The sequence below is a fragment of the Ochotona princeps genome, chromosome 17, assembly GCF_030435755.1.
Source record: "Ochotona princeps isolate mOchPri1 chromosome 17, mOchPri1.hap1, whole genome shotgun sequence".
Lineage (NCBI taxonomy): Eukaryota > Metazoa > Chordata > Mammalia > Lagomorpha > Ochotonidae > Ochotona > Ochotona princeps.
This window is the reverse complement of record NC_080848.1, coordinates 44,323,885-44,342,416: the sequence shown is the minus strand read 5'-3', so window position 1 is coordinate 44,342,416 and position 18,532 is coordinate 44,323,885. Positions and strand designations below refer to the sequence as shown.

The following is an 18,532-nucleotide window of genomic DNA, read 5'->3' as shown; positions in this document are numbered from 1 at the left end:
TGCCTGGCTCACTTCTATCCCCCCTTTTCTGCTTTTAAATACTTATTTGTTTGTAAGAATTAGAGACTTCTTTCATCCGATGGTTCACTCCTCAGATGGCCACAAAGGGTCCTTCACACGGGTAGTAGGCACCCCAATACCCAGGCCATCAGCAAGCAGCTGCATTGAAAGGCAAGTAGCTGGGACCTGAACCAGCACCATATGGGATGCTGGCTCTGTAGGCAGCAGCTTAACTCGCTGTATCCCACTCCTGGCATATCCTGCCAAGCCAACAAGCCTCCTGGGTTCTGGGGTCAGCACCTTTGGGGGAACCAACCTGCAGGCCGGTGGTGTGTTTTGTGGGGTGAATGGGAGGATGCGCCTGGTCAGACTTGTTCCCGTTACGGGGGGTGGGGCCACCCCGTTCTAGGATGCTCTGGGCAAAGGCCCCCCAGCGTGGATCCTGGGTCTGCTGCTCCACCAATGCCGTCAGGTTTAGGTCTTTGGGGAAAATGTTTGTTTCCGTTCGGGGATAGCTGATGTACCTACAATAGAGAGCAGCAAAGAGAAAAAACCAAATAGCTCCCTTCCTAACCTTAACCCTAACCCCAACCGTCATCTACAAACAAGGCCCTGCAGACGCCACTGCACAGGCTGCAGGTAACAAGCCCCCAGGAGAGTAGAGCTGAGCAGAGCGCTGAGACGACGCAGGGAATGGGCAGCCCTATGCAGGCTAAGGCCCAGGACTCGGCAGTGACATCACGGCCTGCCCTAACCCTGGCCTCCCGTTGGTTCAGTCTGCCAGACTGGCCCAAGACAGCATCACCCTGTCCTAACAGTAAGTGCTCCTAATACTGTCCTTCTTCTCATTTCTTTTTCTTTTTCTTTTTTTTTTTTTTTAAAGATTTATTCATTTTATTACAGCCAGATATATACAGAGGAGAGACAGAGAGGAAGATCTTCCGTCCGATGATTCACTCCCCAAGTGAGCCGCAACGGGCCGATGCGCGCCGATCCGATGCCGGGAACCTGGAACCTCTTCCGGGTCTCCCACGCGGGTGCAAGGTCCCAAAGCATTGGGCCGTCCTCAACTGCTTTCCCAGGCCACAAGCAGGGAGCTGGATGGGAAGTGGAGCTGCCGGGATTAGAACCGGCGCCCATATGGGATCCCAGGGCTTTCAAGGCGAGGACTTTAGCCGCTAGGCCACGCCGCCGGGCCCTCATTTCTTTTTCTTAAAGGCTTAGTTACACAGCCAGTGCTGAGGCAGGTCATGTCAGGCTGCTGACTGCGACGCCTGCACTTCACTGGGTGCTGTCAGTTTGAGTCACAGATTGGACGCTCCACTAAGATTTATTTTTTTACTTGAAAGCGAGACTGACAGAGACAGGATCTTCTACCAGCTGGTTCACTCCCCAGATGTCTGTGATGGCCAGAGCCGAGCTGATTCGAAGCTAGGAGGATGCTTCGTTTCTGATCCAGTTCCTAGCTAACAGGCCTGGGAAAGCAGCAGACAACCCAAGGGCTTGAGCCCGAGATGGCGGTCTAGGTTCCCTGCTCTAACCTGGCACAGTTCTTGCTGTGTTAGCCATTTGGTAAGTGAACCAGCAGATGGAAGACTTGTATCTCCCTCTCTGTGTAACTCCATCTTTCAAATAAAGCAAATCATAAAAAATATTTATACATTTATTTGGGCCCGGCGGCGTGGCCTAGTGGCTAGGGTCCTCGCCTTGAACGCCCCGGGAGCCCATATGGGTGCCGGTTCTAATCCCGGCAGCTCCACTTCCCACCCAGCTCCCTGCTTGTGGCCTGGGAAAGCAGTCGAGGGCGGCCCAATGCATTGGGACCCTGCACCTGCGTGGGAGACCTGGAGGAGGTTCCTGGTTCCCGGCATCGGATCGGCGCGCACCGGCCGTTGCGGCTCACTTGGGGGGTGGGTCGTCGGACAGAGGATCTTCCTCTCTGTCTCTCCTCTCTGTATGTCTGACTTTGTAATAAAATGAATAAATCTTTTTTTAAAAAAAAATTTATACATTTATTTGAAAGGGAGAGCAATGGCGGAAAAGGCACACACACACAGATCTTCCATCACTGGTCCCCTCCTAGAAGGGCAGTCACAACAGGGGCTAGGCCAAGCTGAACCCATGTGGGTCTCCCAAGTGGGTGGTGACGGCCACCCCTCACTGCCTCGCAGATGCAACGGCAGGGGGCTGCACCCCTCACTGCCTCTCACTTCCTCACAGACGCACCAGCAGGCAGCTGCATTGGAAGCACAGCACCTGGCACCTGAACCAGGGCTCTGATACTGCAAGGGGCTTAACATGCGGTGCCACAATGCTGGCCTCTTCAACATTTTTAAGGTTAATTTTATTAATTTGAAAAGCAATGTCACAGAGGGAGGAGACAGACAGAAGTCTTCCATCTGCTTGTTCATGCCACCAAGGCCAGGCAGAAGACAGAGCCTGGAAAACCAGCTTTTCATCCAAAATGGGTGGCAGGAACCCAAGCCCTCAGGCCATCTCCCGCTGCTGCCCAAGGCACACGCCCCAGGAGCTGCTCAGAGGTGCCGTAGGAACCTGAACCAGTGGCCATACAGGACGGTGGTGCTGCGAGGCAGCGTAACCCTCTACAGCCCACTGCAGCCTGTCACTTTCCTTGGCAGATGGAAAGGGGACCACAGGAGGACAATGTATTAGATCTGTAAACAACTGTTCACAGAGAGGACACTGGAAGCCTTGTCAGTGTGGAGCCATGGCTAGTTGCAATCCTGTTTGTAAGGATGGTTCTGGGAGCTAATATGGAAATGACCAGACCAGGAACTCCCCAACCCTCAGGTTTAGATAACAGATCAAGGCAGAGGTGCTGGCAACTCCCTCTTGCTGCTGATACGTCATTGCCTCAAACCTTCCTCCCTATGCCTACACGGCCATCTGTCCTTAAAAGTCTGATGCTGGGCCTGGCATGATAGCGTAGTGGTTAAAGTCCTCGCCTTGTAAGCACAGGGATCCCATATGGGTGCTGATTCTTTTTTTTTTTTTTTTTTTTTTATTACAAAGTCAGATACACTGAGAGGAGGAGAGAGAGAGAGGAAGTGGAGCTGCCGGGATTAGAACCAGCAGCCATATGGGATCAAGGTGAGGACCTTAGCCAATAGGCCACGCTGCCAAGCCCATGGGTGCTGATTCTTATACCAGCAGCCCTACTTCCCATCCAGCTCCCTGCTTGGGGCCTGGGAAAGCAGTCGAGGATGGCCCAAAGTCTTGGAATCCTGCACCTGCATGGGAGATCTGGAAGAAGCTCCTGGCTGTTGGCTTTGGATTGGCTCAGCTTCAGCTGTTGTGGCCGCTTGGGGAGTGAACCATTGGATGGAAGATTTTCCTCTCTGTCTCTTCTCCTCTCTGTATATCTGCCTTTCCAATTAGAAAAAAAAAAATCTTAAAAAAAAGTCTGATGCTGTTAATACACTTCGGCTACTGACCATCAGTCAGCAGCCCACATGTGTGACTATCAGCTCCGTGCACTGAGGCCGTCACTGCTGGACAGTGAACAGAAGACGCAGTCCAGTAAAACCATGCTGTACACCTCAGCGACGTGCTGGCTGCTCAGACACTGAGACCGTGTGCCTTCACACAGCTCTCCAAAACACAGCTGCTGCTGCACTTACAGCGCAGCCCAGCCTGGGCAAGCAAAGGCTCGGATGCTCAACACGTGCACCTCGCGGGGCCTTTCACAGGTAGATGGCCCCGGGGACTCCCAGTTCTCGTCTGGCCCACGTCAGCACCCCAGGAGGGAGTGTGGGCTCTTATGCTGAAACATGCTTTCTGTATAAGAAAATAGAAATTCAGGCCAGGCGCCGTGGCCTAGCGGCTAAGGTCCTCGCCTTGAACGCCCCAGGATCCCATATGGGAGCCGGTTCTAATCCCGGCAGCTCCACTTCCCTTCCAGCTCCCTGCTTGTGGCCTGGGAAAGCAGTTGAGGACGGCCCAAAGCTTTGGGACCCTGCACCCGCGTGGGAGACCTGGAGGAGGTTCCTGGCTCCTCGCTCTGGATCGGCACAACACCGGCTGTTGCAGTCACTTGGGGAGTGAATCATCGGACGGAAGATCTTCCTCTCTGTCTCTCCTCCTCTCTATCTGACTTTGTAATAAAAATAAATAAATCTTTACAAAAAAAAAAGAAAATAGAAATTCATGGTGAGCAAAGCTTTCCATTTCAGGGCTGCAGTGCTAGCTATGAAGTCTTTTTCTCATGTCCAGTGCATTTCACTTTCTCAACACATTCCCAGTTTCTCCTCCGACACCCAGCACATTTACCCTTGCGTGTAGAGTTTTTCAGCAATCCTCATGGTCTCTTTGGCATTTATCCTCAGCTTGCGAGAGGCCAGCTTCTCAAGTTCCTGTGAATAGGCCAGCAGGCACGTGAGGCACAGAGGACAGACACGCTACCACAGCCCAGCCCCTGGACAGCACAGATCCCTGCCACTCCGGCTGCTAACAGACGCGGAAGGGGACAGATTCCTGGGTCGGCTGCAAGGTGCCAGACCCCAGCCTCTGCTTCTCATCAACTGAGGTGAGGCAGAACTCACTGGGAAGCCGGCCACTCACGGGCCTGAGCACTGGGGAGCCTGACGAGGGAGGTGGGGACTGAGGCAAGAAGCCACATTCTCAATGGGCACTCTGCCCGGCTGCTAACAAGGTGCTGCGACAGCCACACCTAGGGGATGCCACCCGTGTCCCACTAAGTCCCTGGATGTAGGAGCCTGTCCCGTGGGGCCCCTTTGGTGGCTGAAGATGCTGGTGACTGTGTATCAAGGCATACCTGGGCACTGAGGAGTGCTCTCTGCCTCCCCTGGGAGGGCAGCCCAGGGACACGCTGACAGTGGCTCAGCAACACTTTCTAACCTACGGGTCCTCTTTGCTCAGCCTCCGGTGTTACCCCTTCCCACTCATCCCACCCCAGGCCTCCTGCTGAGGCGCTGACTCTGGGGAGGTGCACCCTGGTAGGATTTACTTGGCTTTGAGAGTAAAAAAAAAAATTTGAGGAATCCCATTCTAAGGTGGGTTCATATGAGATACTCAAAATGACATTTACAGATTACACAACTTGAGACAATAAGAAAAAACAGGAAGACTCCAAAGCTATGTCAGCAGTTATGTGAGGACAGAGAAATTACAGGTCATCTGTCTTCCTCTTCTTGTTTCCTAATTGTCACACAGCAGTTACAGTTCACGTTAAAAAAAAAACAAACCATCAGGAGAGCGTGCAAAGGTTCAGCTGTAGGCGCCGCGGCCAGCGTTTCCTTCTGCAGCTCCAGTGTGCACGGCAGAACCCCAGGCCCAACAACAGGAAGCGATTATCCTCGTGCCTACATACCACAGTGTCCAAAGCTTGAGGCCGCCACTTGCTCTTCGGCTTGGACTTGACCTCTACCACAGTTGCTGTGGGATCCTAGAATACCCAAAACCGAGACACATCACAGTGTGCCAGTGGGGTCACCGCCAGACCCCACAGTCCATCCGGTGTCCCCTGGAGCCAGCATCGCAGGGAACGCCCATGGCCCCCTTCCCAGCAGACCAAGATTCAAACAAAGTACAGCGTTTATGTGAGAGAGAAAGACTGCCTGTCTACTGCTTCACTCTGCCAGGAGCTGCAAAAGCTGCGGCTGGTCCAGGCTGGCCTAGGCTGGGCACACCCCCGTGAACAGGCACTGCGGCCACCATCTGTGGCCCTGCCCAGCACATCCGCAGGAAACTGGACCAGAGAAACAACGGCTAAGGTCTGAGCTGCGACTTAACTCGCTGCTCAACAATGCTGGCCCTTCAAGCCATGACCGTGAGGGCTGCCTGGGCTGACGGTGCAGGGCAGGCTGTGTGCTGTCTGCTGGTGACAGAGCTGCTTCGGGGGGGGTGTCAGTCACATGTTTCTCAAAGCTTCTGACTCCATCTCCGAGTTCTCTCCACAATCTGAGTGTTGCTTTTGCTTTAGGGACAGGGAGTGGGGGTGTTCTAACTTGCTACTCCTCCCAAACCGATGCCCTGAGACACAAACCCAATGCCAGCGATGCCCAGCATGGGTGTGCCAGGCGCTTTGCAGGTCGCTCAGGTCTTGGGCGTTTCTCACCTCCATACACAGCTGGTAGAGCACGAGGCATGCAGTGTGGTTGAACAGCCGGTGCCTTTTCCAGTGGAATTCTACAACACCATCTTCATGGTCGTGAGTGACTATGTCATGGGGAGACAAACAGCAAGGCCGTGACCAGCCAGGAACAGGTCTCTGACAGCACAGGTCAGAGGAACAGGAAGTAAGGGAATCTCTCCGGGTAGCTACAGGAGAGAGTTGGTCTGGAATGCTATGATGCTGCAGGACGCAGGGCAGCAGGACGAAAAGCAAATCACATTTACATGACTCATTTTGATGTGAAAGGGATGGAAAGAGCGATCCTACCCACTAGGGCAGTCCCCAGCCAGGAGCCTGGGACTCCATTCAGGGGCACCCTCTGATGCCTTCTGGGGTACGTCCTGGCAGGAAGCTGCACTCAGCAGTAGCGCCAGGACACAAACCCTAGGCCTCAAGGACTGAATCTCCAGGTAGGGCCAGATGTACGCTCCCACAAAGCACGCTCCTCCCTTAGGGCTGTGGCGGCACTGCACCCAAGGCCCGCCCCGGGCCTACCCTTAATCCTGTGGAAGACTTCGGGCACAAAGGCCTGGATGGCTTTGAACCTCTCCACCACGAAGCCCAGGGTCGGGAACTGGCAGCTGCCGTAACTAATGAGCTGCTCGGCCAGCACCTGGGGGAAGATCTTCTGCAGCCGCAGGGTCTGGAACCTGGTGAAGGCGGCGCCTAGGGGCCAGGGGACAGGCAAGGCGGGTGTGAGGACATGGTGGGGAAGGAGGACAGGGCTGGCTGCAGGCACGGGCCACTCACCGATCCTCAGGTCCAGTTCCTGCCTCACGTCCACCGCTTCGCTCACCCGGCGGTCGGGCTCAGTCAGGTTTTCGCAGGCCATCCGCACGGCCCGGGGTGTGATCTCTGAGAAACGGGCTCTCAGCACTTGCAGGGTGGGCTTCACTGCGAACCACACAAGAGCAAACGGTACTGCCCTCCCTGTCCTGAAGGACTCAGGGCCTGGAAGCCAAGCAGCTCAAGAAGCTGTGTGAGTTGTCAGGTTACGTTAATGGAATGCAAGGTCTTAGCAGGAAACACCACTACAACCTTTACACTGAGTGTTGGAAATTACAGTTGAGCAAGCTGGCACTATGGTGTAGCGCATAAAGCTCCAGCCTGCAATGGCAACATCCCATATGGGCACCAGTTCGAGTCCCAGATGCTTCACTTCTGATTCAGCTCCCTGGTAATGTGTCTGGGAAAGCAGCAGAAGATGGGTCAAGTGCTTGGGCCCCTGCACCCATGTGGGAGACCCAGTGAAGATCCTAGCTTCAGCCTGGCCCAGACAGCCCTGGCTGTTTTGCAACCATCTGGGGAACGAGCCAGAGAATGAAAGCTCTCTCCCTGCCCCTCCAACCCTTCTCTGTAATTCTTTCTTGCTCTCACTCTTTTTTTTTTCCTTTTTAAAGATTTATTTACTGGAAAGGCATATTTACAGAGAAGAAAGAGAGAAAAAGATCTTCCATCTGCTGGCTCACTCCCCAAGTGGTTACAACGGCTGGAGCATATCCAAAGCCAGGAGCCAGGAGCCTCTTCTGTGTCTCCCACGTGGGTGCAGGGTCCCAAGGCTTTGGGCCGTCCTTGACTGCTTTCCCAGGCCACAAGCAGAGAGCCTCATGGGAAGTGGGGCTGCTGGGACATGGGCCCCAGGAGTCTGCAAGGTGAGGATTTTAGCCACTAAGCCATTGTGCCAGGCTCTGTAATTCTGCTTTTCAAAGAAAAACAACTTCAAGAGGACATTTTAGAATTGCTCCTTGTACTTTAGTTATAGCATCTGAGGGTGCCTCAAAGGAAGTTTGTGGAAACGGAATTAAAAGATTATTTGCACGCTTAGCTGTTTTTGAAATCCATGGACACATGCACACCCCACTTGCAGGGGTCTGCACGTGGCGCCTGTGAGCTCACTGAACCCTCCCGGCAGGAGGGAGGACCCAACCATGCAGAAGCTGAGGCTCTTAGGGGCCTGGTGATGACAGCAGGACTGCAGATGACTCAAGAGGGAGACGGCGTGGGGGGCCAGCTCAGTCCCAGTCAGTGGCTATGGACGCGTCCAGCACAGGAGGGACGCGCAGTGGGGCAGCACTCACCGGCCTTACACACGTGGATGATCTCAAACCCAATGTTTTCACCTTCTCTGTCACAGTCAGTCCAGATCACCAGAGCTTGGCACTGCCTTGTCTCTCGTTCCAGAGTTTTCTGATGTGCCCGGTGGAGAAAGAGCAGTGAGAGAAGATTCCAGAGCAGCTAGGTGTCATCTCTACACTAGGGAGAGAGCTGACTGAAGGGCAGCGCGTGCCTGAGAGCATGGGCAGTACCCTCAGGCCACGGGCTGCCACAAGATGGGGGGGTTAACACAACCACACCCACGGCAGCGGGGCCCCCAGGCACCTGGGCCTCACACCCCCAGCGCTACCCAAAATAAGAACTCCCCCAAGCTTCTCTCTAAATTCCCATGAGTTATAAACAGGTGCTGCAGCTACTCCAACGTCAGGGTTGTCCCAAAAGACCCCTACCTTGATGTCTACAAAATTCTCTGGGCAGTATTTCTCGATCTCTGCTTCAAACAGGGCAAGAGGGTTGCAGCTCTGCCTGGGAGAGAACACACGGGGGCTCCCTCACAGCTGCCCCTCTGCCACCTGAGAGAGAGAGCCTTGCCTCCCCACGGACTGCCCATGGCCCCACCACGCTTGCCTATTCAGGACAAATGCAACCCAACCAAACCAAGCCCGGCAAAAGGTCTGGTGTCCTGGGGGTAAGACGGACATCTAAACCCACCATTCCAAAGACAAAAGCACCATCTACACGGAGCCAGAGCAGCCCAGGCTCACGGATCACAGTTAAGAGCCACTCGCCTCCAAAACCCCAGGAGAGCACCGGGCTCCCGGGATGAACAGGGAAGCCCTGTCCCCAGGAGCGGTACTGACCACTTCCGAAACCGCATCTGGAAATCGTGAGCCAGCAAGTGCCCAGAGACCGAGGTCATGATCATGGTGACATTCTGGATTAAAATAATAACAATAATAATAATAATTATTATTCAGCTTGGTCTTTTTGAAGTGATATTTTGCCAAATCACACAGAAGAGAGGGAGGACCATTCCGGCAGAGATATGTAAACACTTGACTAGCAAGAAACACCCCCAGCTTGTCAAAGCCAAAGGCCTTGACACAGTCCACGTGTGGCCAGGCTGACCTTGCTGGTCAGACAAGCCTAAAGCACACGCAGCTTAGGGCGATTTCTGGCAAACAGCTCAACATCTGAAGAATGGGCTCTAACAGGGCACCCTGACCTGAAGGCACGCTCCAGGGTTACGAAGACACACTGCAGCACCCACCTGGCCATACAGATGATAATCAAATTCATAGATCTTGTTGAATTTAGAAAGTCCTTCTCTCTGTAAAAAACAAAACAAAACAAAACAATAGAAATGAAACAGTAAACTAGAAAACGAACACAGAGATCAGGCAAAACCCCTTCAAGTGGGGTATTAAAAATGGGCCCGGCGGCGTGGCCTAGCAGCTAAAGTCCTCGCCTTGAATGCCCCGGGATGCCATATGGGAGACGGTTCTAATCCCGGCTGCTCCACTTCCCATCCAGCTCCCTGCTTGTGGCCTGGGAAAGCAGTCGAGGACGGCCCAAAGCCTTGGGACCCTGCACCCGCATGGGAGACCCAGAGAAGAGGTTCCGGATTCCTGGCATCGGATCGGTGCGCACCGGCCCGTTGCGGCTCACTTGGGGAGTGAATCATCAGATGGAAGATCTTCCCTCTGTCTCTCCTCCTCTCTGCATATCCGCCTTTCCAATAATAATAAATCTTAAAAAAAAAAAAAAAAAGGAAAAACATTTCAAAAAAAAAAAAAGTGTAAGAGTGGGGCCTGGCGGCGTGGCCTAGCGGCTAAAGTCCTTGCCTTGAAAGCCCTGGGATCCCATATGGACACCGGTTCTAATCCCGGCAGCTCCACTTTCCATCCAGCTCCCTGCTTGTGGCCTGGGAAAGCTGTCAAGGACGGCCCAATGCTTTTGGTCCCTACATCTGTTTGGGAGACCTGGAAGAGGTTCCGGGTTCCTGGGTTCCTGGGTTCCTGGCTTTGGATTGGCGCAGCACCGGCCGCTGTGGCCACTTGGGGAATGAACCATCGGACGGAGGATCTTCCTCTCTGTATATCTGACTATGTAATAAAAATAAATAAATTTTTTTTAAAAAAGTGTAAGAGTGGGCTGTTGCTGATGTAGTAGGTTAAGTTTCCGCCTGTGCTGCCGGCATCCCATATGAGCACTGGTTCAAGGCCTGGCTGCTCCACCTCATCCAGCTCCCTGCTAAGGCGCCTGTGAAACAGCGGAGGATGGCCCGAGATCTTGGGACTCTGCACGCACATGCGAGACCAGCACATAGAAGATCTCTTTCTCTGTCTTTCCTTCGCTCTATTATCTTTCCCTTTCAGATAAAAATAAATACATCTTTTTAAAAATGCAAAATAATTCCGACAGATAAGGAGACAAAATTATCAAGATCATTTATTAAGTAGTCTTCCCAAACATAGTCACCAAGACAAATTTGATAGAATCTATGCCATTCTTCAACATTATTATTTTATTTTGATAATCTTTACATAGTTGATCAGGGCACAATGGTTCAAGGGCTACAGGAAAGTGGGCAAAACCATTGTTTCCACCTTCTCTCTGTTTTTGTTCTGTATTGGGGTAAGGGGGAGATAAAGGGAAAGGCCCCACCCAGCATGCCATTTTTTTTTTTTTAAGATTTATTTATTTTTGTTGGAAAGCCAGATATACAGAGAGAAGAGAGAGACAGGAAGATCTTCCATCCGATGATTCACTCCTGAACTGGCCACAATGGCCAGAGCTGAGCTGATCCAAAGCCAGGAACTTCCTATGGGTCTCCCCCATGGGTGCAGGGTCCCAAGGCTTTGGGCCGTCCTCCACTGCTTTCCCAGGCCACAGGCAGGAAGCTGGAAGGGAAGCAGAGCTGATGGGATTAGAACTGGTGCCCACATGGGATCCCAGTGCACGCAAGGTGAGAACTTTAGCCACTAGGCTACCACACTGGGCCTATTTTTTCCCCTAAACACTGGAAGATCAGCCTTGAGATAAGCTGACAGAATTGTTTTGATGGAGACTGCACACAATCAACCAGCGGCAGACAAAGGATTAGGGCAAGACTCTCTGGATCATCTCCTGCCTCGCCGCACACGTCACTTCCTGACCACAGACCTCTACTGGGCAAGTTCCTCTGCTTTCAGAGCCTCAACTGACTCTGAAATGAAGTGTTCTGTTTTCTCTGAAGTCCCTTCTGGCTCTGACAGCAACGATCCAAAGAGCCTAATCAGAACCGGAAGCCAAGGGACATTATAGTCCACGACTACAACACACTCAGGACACCCCCCCTTCACACACACACACACACACACACCCCAGAGCAGATCCCCCGCCCTCACACACCCCTTCAGACCCGCCTTTTCTAACAGATACACCAAAACACACCCAGGAGACCCTTCTTCCCTCTCTCTCTCTCTCTCTCTCTCTCTCTCTCTCTCTCTCTCTCTCTCTCTCTCTCTCTCTCTCTCTCTCACACACACACACACACACAGAGGAATCCTCCATTTCTCTCACACACACACCCAGGAGACCCACCCTCTCTCTCTCTCTCTCACACACACACACACACACACAGGAAACCTCCATTTCTCTCACACACACACCCAGGAGACCCTCTTCCTCACCCCCATGTCCTCCCAAGACCCTCTCTTTCTCACAGAGCCATTAGAAGCAGTTTAAGCCTGTGAGTTTCACAACAGCACACAGGACAAGGCGAAGGCTTCCCAGAACCCAGGAAGTGGTGAAAGGCAAGATGGACCCGTGTCAAACATCTGCAGTCTCACAGAGATAACCTATCTCCGTGAAACATCTAAGATAACTAAGATAACTCCCGTGAAACATCTAAGCCGCTCTCAGAGGCAGAATGGCACCTTTTAAGTGGAAATTCTTTTTATTCTTCTTATTATTTTTAACATTTATTTTTATTGGAAAGGCAGATTTACATTGACAAGGAGATAGAAAGATTTTCCATCTGCTCCCCAAGTAGCTGCAACAGCCGGAGATGAGCCGATCTGAAGCCAGGAGTCAGGAGCTTCTTCTGGGTCTCCCACGTGGGAGCAGGATCCCAAGGCTTTGGGCCATCTTCAACTGCTTTTCCAGGCCACAGGTAGGGAGGTGGATGGGCAGTGGAGTAGCAGGGACAGGATCCAGCACACATACGGGACCCTGGTGCAGTTAAGGCAAGGATTTAGCCACTAGGCTACTGCACTGGGCGCAGGGAAATTCTTGGTAGCTGATAATTAAGAGTTCAGCTGGGGGGGCCCGGCGGCGTGGCCTAGCGGCTAAAGTCCTTGCCTTGAATGCCCCGGGATCCCATATGGCCGCCGGTTCTAATCCCGGCAGCTCCACTTCCCATCCAGCTCCCTGCTTGTGGCCTGGGAAAGCAGTTGAGGACGGCCCAAAGCTTTGGGAGCCTGCACCCGTGTGGGAGACCTGGAAGAGGTTCCAGGTTCCCGGCTTTGGATTGGCGCACCGGCTCGTTGCGGCTCACTTGGGGAGTGAATCATCGGACGATAGATCTTCCTCTCTGTCTCTCTTCCTCTCTGTATATCTGACTTTGTAATGAAATAAATAAATCTTATATGCTTGAAATGGGGGAATCTCAACTGAACTTGAACTATGGTTATGCAACAAGGTGGAGGAATCCACCATGGTGGGAGGGTTTGGGGAGGGGTGGGGAGAATCCAAGTACCTATGAAACTGTGTTACATAACACAATGTAATTAATGAATTAAAAATAATAAATAAATTAAAAAAAATAAAATTAAAAAAAAAAGAAATAAATAAATCTTAAAAAAAAAAAAAAAAGAGTTCAGCTGGGCCCGACTGTAGCCTGGTGGCTAAAGTCCTCACCTTATACACGCTGCTATCCCATATTAGAACCGGTGCCCATATGGGATCCCGGTGTGTTCAAGGCAAGGACCTTAGATCCTAGGCCACTGCTCTGGGCCCTAAATAAATTAATTTAAAAAATAAAAAAGTTCAGCTGATGATTGCGCATCAAGAAGAGCAAACCAGGGTGGTTAAAGTCCTTGTCTTTTTTTTGTTAAAAGATTTATTCATTTTATTACAGCCAGATATACACAGAGGTGGAGAGACAGAGAGGAAGATCTTCCGTCCAATGATTCACTCCCCAAGTGAGCCGCAACGGGCCGGTGCGCGCCGATCCGAAGCCGGGAACCTGGAACCTCTTCCAGGTCTCCCACGTGGGTGCAGTGTCCCAATGCATTGGGCCGTCCTCAACTGCTTTCCCAGGCCACAAGCAGGGAGCTGGATGGGAAGCAGGGCCACTGGGATTAGAACCGGCGCCCATATGGGATCCCGGGGCATTCAAGGCGAGGACTTTAGCCGCTAGGCCACGCTGCCGGGCCCTAAAGTCCTTGTCTTGAGCGCGCCGGTTCTATTCCCAGCGGCTCCACTCCCCATCCAGCTCCCTGCCCGTGGCCTGGAAAAGCAGTTGAGGACGGCCCAAAGTGTTGGGACCCTGCACCCACGTGGGAGACCCAGAAAAAGCTCCTGACTTCTGGCTTCAGATCGGCTCAGTTCCGGCCATTGTAGCCACTTGGGGAGTGAATCAGAGAACGGAAGATCTTCCTCTCTGTCTCTGTTTCTCTCTGTATATTTGAGTTTCTAATAAAAATAAACTCTTACACACACACACACACACACACACACACAACCAATAGATAGAAAATCTTGGGCCCGGCGGCATGGTCTAGTGGCTAAAGTCCTCGCCTTGAACGTGCAGGGATATCATATAGGCGCCGGTTCTAATCCCGGCTGCTCCACTTCCCATCCAGCTCCCTGCCTGTGGCCTGGGAAAGCAGTTGAGGACAGCCCAATTCATTGGGACACTTCACCCGGGTGGGAGACCCGGATGAGGTTCTGGGTTCCCGGCTTCGGATCGGCGCACACCGGCCGTTGCGGCTCACTTGAGGAGTGAATCATCGGATGGAAGATCTTCCTCTCTGTCTCTCCTCCTCTCTGTATATCTGACTTTGTAATAAAATAAATAAATCTTATTAAAAAAAAAGAAAATATTAGAAAAAGATGTCTCCCCTGGAACAAAAATGACAAAAAAAGGCACATGTGGGGCACACAGCAATGGCTGCCTCTGCCAATGCCAGGATTCCATATGAGTACTGGTTCCCATCTCAGCTGCCCCACTTCCCATCCAGCTCCCTGCTTGTGGTCTGGGAAAGCAGCAAAGGATGGCCGTCAGCTTTGGGACCCTGCCCCCGCATGGGAGACCCGGAGAGGAAGCTCCTGGCTCCGGATCAGCTCAGCTGCCTCTACTGTGGCCATTTGGGGAATGAACCAGTAAATGGAAGATGTTTGCCTCTTCACTTTTCTGTAAACCTGGTGTTCCAACCCAAATAAATAAATTCTTAAAAAAAAAAAAATAAAGCTCCCAGATCCTCATCAAGGACTATCAATACGGGCACCAAGGACTACATCCCAACTGCCAAGGAGACCACGGGAAACTGGAGTGCCTTTGGAGGCCAAGAACTCTGAGGTCACCCACCCCCATTTGGATCTAGCACATGGGATGGGAGAAGCCCAAATCCTGCCTTGCAGGATCCAAGGTCATCGGAATGACAACCAGGAGCCCTGAGCGGTCCGCAGAAAACAGAACAGTTAACTTCCTTCGGGACTAGGGAGAGGAGCTTTCTCTGGTCCTTGCCTGGTTCCGATTTTGGGTCCCCACACTCTCGCAATGACTATCAGGACCCTCAAAACAAACAAACAAATAAAAAACTAGAATAGATAGACAGAGAACAATCAGGAAAGCTTAGAAACAGTCAGCATGGATGCACTTATATCTCACTGGGTGGGACACAAAGATTAGTTACTCCTCACTGGGGTATTGAAGATTTCTCTGCACACCCCTCCTAAAACTGTTCACCTAAACTGTTGACATATGTCTTGTTAGAGTTACAGAGTTAGACTACCCGAAAAACAGTCAGGTTCAGCAAAATCATGCTTCAACACTATGAACTGCTAAATACTAAAGTTAAAATAGACATGAGACAGCTGAATAGTAATCTATAGCCATTTTAAGGTGTATAGAACCCGGTTGTATATAAACTAATAATTGAAATGTCAATGTAGAAGTCACAGGATGTGGTTCAGAACTTGCATTCTTTTCTTTTTCTCTTTTAACATATTGGTTACTCAATACCATGTCAACTAATTCCATAACGTTATAAATTGTTACTGATGTAATGTCGGGGCTTTTAACTGATCGGGATGATAATATGATACTCTGCCAGCTCTACCTTCAGACCAGAGATGGTCTCCCCAAGAAACTGATGAACTTATCTGGACAATAAGATGCTGGACTTTATGCTTGGTAGATGCTTGCAATGAAAGAATCTCAACGGAATTTGAGCTGTGGTAATGCAACAAGGTGGAGGAATCCACCATGGGAGGTGAAGGTTTGGGAGGGGTGGGGGAATCCCAGTGCCTATAAAACTGTGTCACATAATGCAATGTAATCATTAAAAAAAAAAAAAAAAAAAAAAGAATAAAAGAAAAAAGAAAGGCACACGGGTAACAAGGTTCGCAAGCGTCTCTGAGTTCTGGATCCCGGTCGGTATGTAGCAGGAGGTTGGGGGCTGTTCTTCCAACTGCATGCAGCAGATACTACCGTTACAAAGAAAAACAGTCACCCCATCTCTCATCAATGCTTGGGTGGATTTCTCTCATATCATCTCTCTATAAAGGCTTCCCGACAACAGATATCTGAAAATTGATTCTAAAGAAACACAAATTATTTCTCCATTTTCGCTATGTTCAGCCTTTTGTTGCTTCTAAAGCTCCAGGGCCCATCACCCCCGGAGGAGTGTGAGCAGTCACCCAGGGCACTCCACGCACCGCACAGCAGGTGCTGACTGATGACTGAACCGTGATCAGCATCTGACAACCGAAAGGTGCACAGACCGTCCGGTGACAATCAGGAGAGTCCAAGGGTCCCTGGAAGCAGAGGTGGCCTGGCCAGGGAGACGTGGATGAGGGAACACGGACTCGAAAAGAAGAACAGGCTTTTGGCCCAGCGCCGTGGCCTAGCGGCTAAGGTCCTCGCCTTGAACGCCCGGGATCCCATATGGGTGCTGGTTCTAATCCCAGCAGCTCCACTTCCCATCCAACTCCCTGCTTGTGGCCTGGGAAAGCAGTCGAGGACGGCCCAAAGCCTTGGGACTCTGTACCCACGTGGGAGACATGCAAAGAAGTCCCTGGCCCCTGCTCCGGATCAGCACAGCACCAGCCGTTGTGGTCACTTGGGGAGTGAATCATCGGACGGAAGATCTTCCTCTCTGTCTCTCCTCCTCTCTATCTGACTTTGTAATAAAAATAAATAAATCTTTACAAAAAAAAAAAAGAAGAGCAGGCTTTGCTGGTTTCTTTCTAAAGATGGAGGGAGTCCAGAGCGAAAGCTGAAAGTCACCAGGAGAGCTGGAAGATGTCCTGCCAGGAAAAGGGACCAGGATCTGCCTCCACTATAACCAGCTCCACCAACCTCTTCCTTCCACGCCTCGGCTCCCACACACACCCCTGAGGCTCAGGCCCTGGTCTCCCACACGTACACACCTGCAGCTCAGGCCCTGGTCTCCCACACACACACACCTGCAGTTCAGGCCCTGGTCTCCCAGGCAGAATGCCAGCAGGGTTCTTGTGCTCAGCTCCTTTTTTTTTTTTTAAAGATTTATTCATTTTATTACAGCCAGATATACACAGAGGAGGAGAGACAGAGAGGAAGATCTTCCGTCTGATGATTCACTCCCCAAGTGAGCCACAACGGGCCGGTGTGCACCGATCCGAAGCCGGGAACCTGGAACCTCTTCCGAGTCTCCCACGCGGGTGCAGTGTCCCAATGCATTGGGATGTCCTCAACTGCTTTCCCAGGCCACAAGCAGGGAGCTGGATGGGAAGTGGAGCTGCCGGGATTAGAACCGGCGCCCATATGGGATCCCGGGGCGTTCAAGGCGAGGACTTTAGCCGCTAGGCCACGCCGCCGGGCCCAGCTTCTTTTTCATTTTTGATGTTGTTTACAGAGTTGCCATGAATGCAGACCCTTAGGATCACCGAACAGGGTGGGGAGTATTGAGGTGTGGGGAAGGTGGTTGGGACAGATGCTCCAATTTTGCTTTTCTTCCCTTTCCTCCCATATGGAAGAGGGGTGAAGGAGAGGCGGCTGCTCCCAAGTGCCAAACTGTATCAGCTGCCGTGGATGGGGGACCACCTCTTAGACACCTCATGTGGAGAAGAAAAAATATTCTGAGAGTACTGCTTAAGAGCAGCCTCTTATTATTATTTTTTAAGATCTATTTACTTTTATTGGGAAGGTAGATTTACAGAGTGGAGGAGAGGCAGCGAGGAAGGTCTTCCATTCATTGATTCACTCCCCAAGCAGCTGCAACAGCCGGAGCTGCACTGATCTGAAGCCAGGAGCCAGGAACTTCATGCGGGTCTCCCACGCGGGTGTAGGGTCCCAAGGCTTTGGGCCGTCCTTGACTGCTTTCCCAGGCCACAGGCAGGGAGCTAGATGCCAAGTGGAGCCGACAAGATACGAACTGGTACCATATGGGGTCCCAGTGCATGCAGGGTGAGGACTTTAGCTGCTAGGCTACCGTGCCGGGCTAGCCTCTTCCCAAAAATTTATAAAAACACAAACATGACCCAATCCAATACTTAAAGCCCTACCTGGCTTATCTCTATTAATGAAGAAAAAAAAAAGTATCTGACCAAACTCCAATCCTTTCACAATAAAAGCTCAATAAACCACGAGATTGGGAACAACACAAAAAGGGTCCTGTGGGGCCAGTGGTGTAGTGTGGCAGGTAAGCTGGCATGCTGGTATCCCTTCTGGGCTGCAGTTCCAGCCCTGGCCGCCCGACTTACCATCCAGCTCCCTGCTGGTCGGCCTGGGAAAGCAGTCGAGGACGGCCCAAAGCCTTGGGACCCTGCACCCGTGTGGGAGACGCAGAACATTCCTGGCTCATGATCAGCACAGCTCCTGCCTTTGTGGCTACCTGGGGAGTGAACCCATCGAAGGAAGATCTTCCTCTCTGTCTCTCCTCCTCTCTACATATATCTGACTGTACAATAAAAATAAATAAATCTTAAAAAAAATTTCTTGAACTCCTGTAAAACAAAATTGTTCCTTTTGGCCCTGCTATAATAAAAGGTCGAATTAGAAATTTCAGAGCAATAATTAGGCAAGGAAACGAAATAAAAGACTTCCTATTGGTAAAGATATAAGTAGGGCCCGGC

General features: G+C 51.6%; 1 protein-coding gene across 1 annotated transcript in view; it reads right to left on the bottom strand.

Moving 5' to 3' along the window:
• Positions 1–18,532, bottom strand: part of TOP3A (DNA topoisomerase III alpha) — a 34,771-nt gene that overhangs the window by 12,236 nt on the left and 4,003 nt on the right. Inside the window, exons 2-11 of the mRNA XM_058675671.1 lie at positions 9,480–9,539; positions 9,070–9,143; positions 8,659–8,734; positions 8,233–8,341; positions 6,905–7,048; positions 6,650–6,820; positions 6,098–6,198; positions 5,351–5,425; positions 4,291–4,373; positions 317–524 (exon numbers count right to left, since the gene is read on the bottom strand). Coding sequence (XP_058531654.1) covers positions 317–524; positions 4,291–4,373; positions 5,351–5,425; positions 6,098–6,198; positions 6,650–6,820; positions 6,905–7,048; positions 8,233–8,341; positions 8,659–8,734; positions 9,070–9,143; positions 9,480–9,539 — 1,101 coding nt within the window. The remainder of the gene's footprint in view (positions 1–316; positions 525–4,290; positions 4,374–5,350; positions 5,426–6,097; positions 6,199–6,649; positions 6,821–6,904; positions 7,049–8,232; positions 8,342–8,658; positions 8,735–9,069; positions 9,144–9,479; positions 9,540–18,532) is intronic.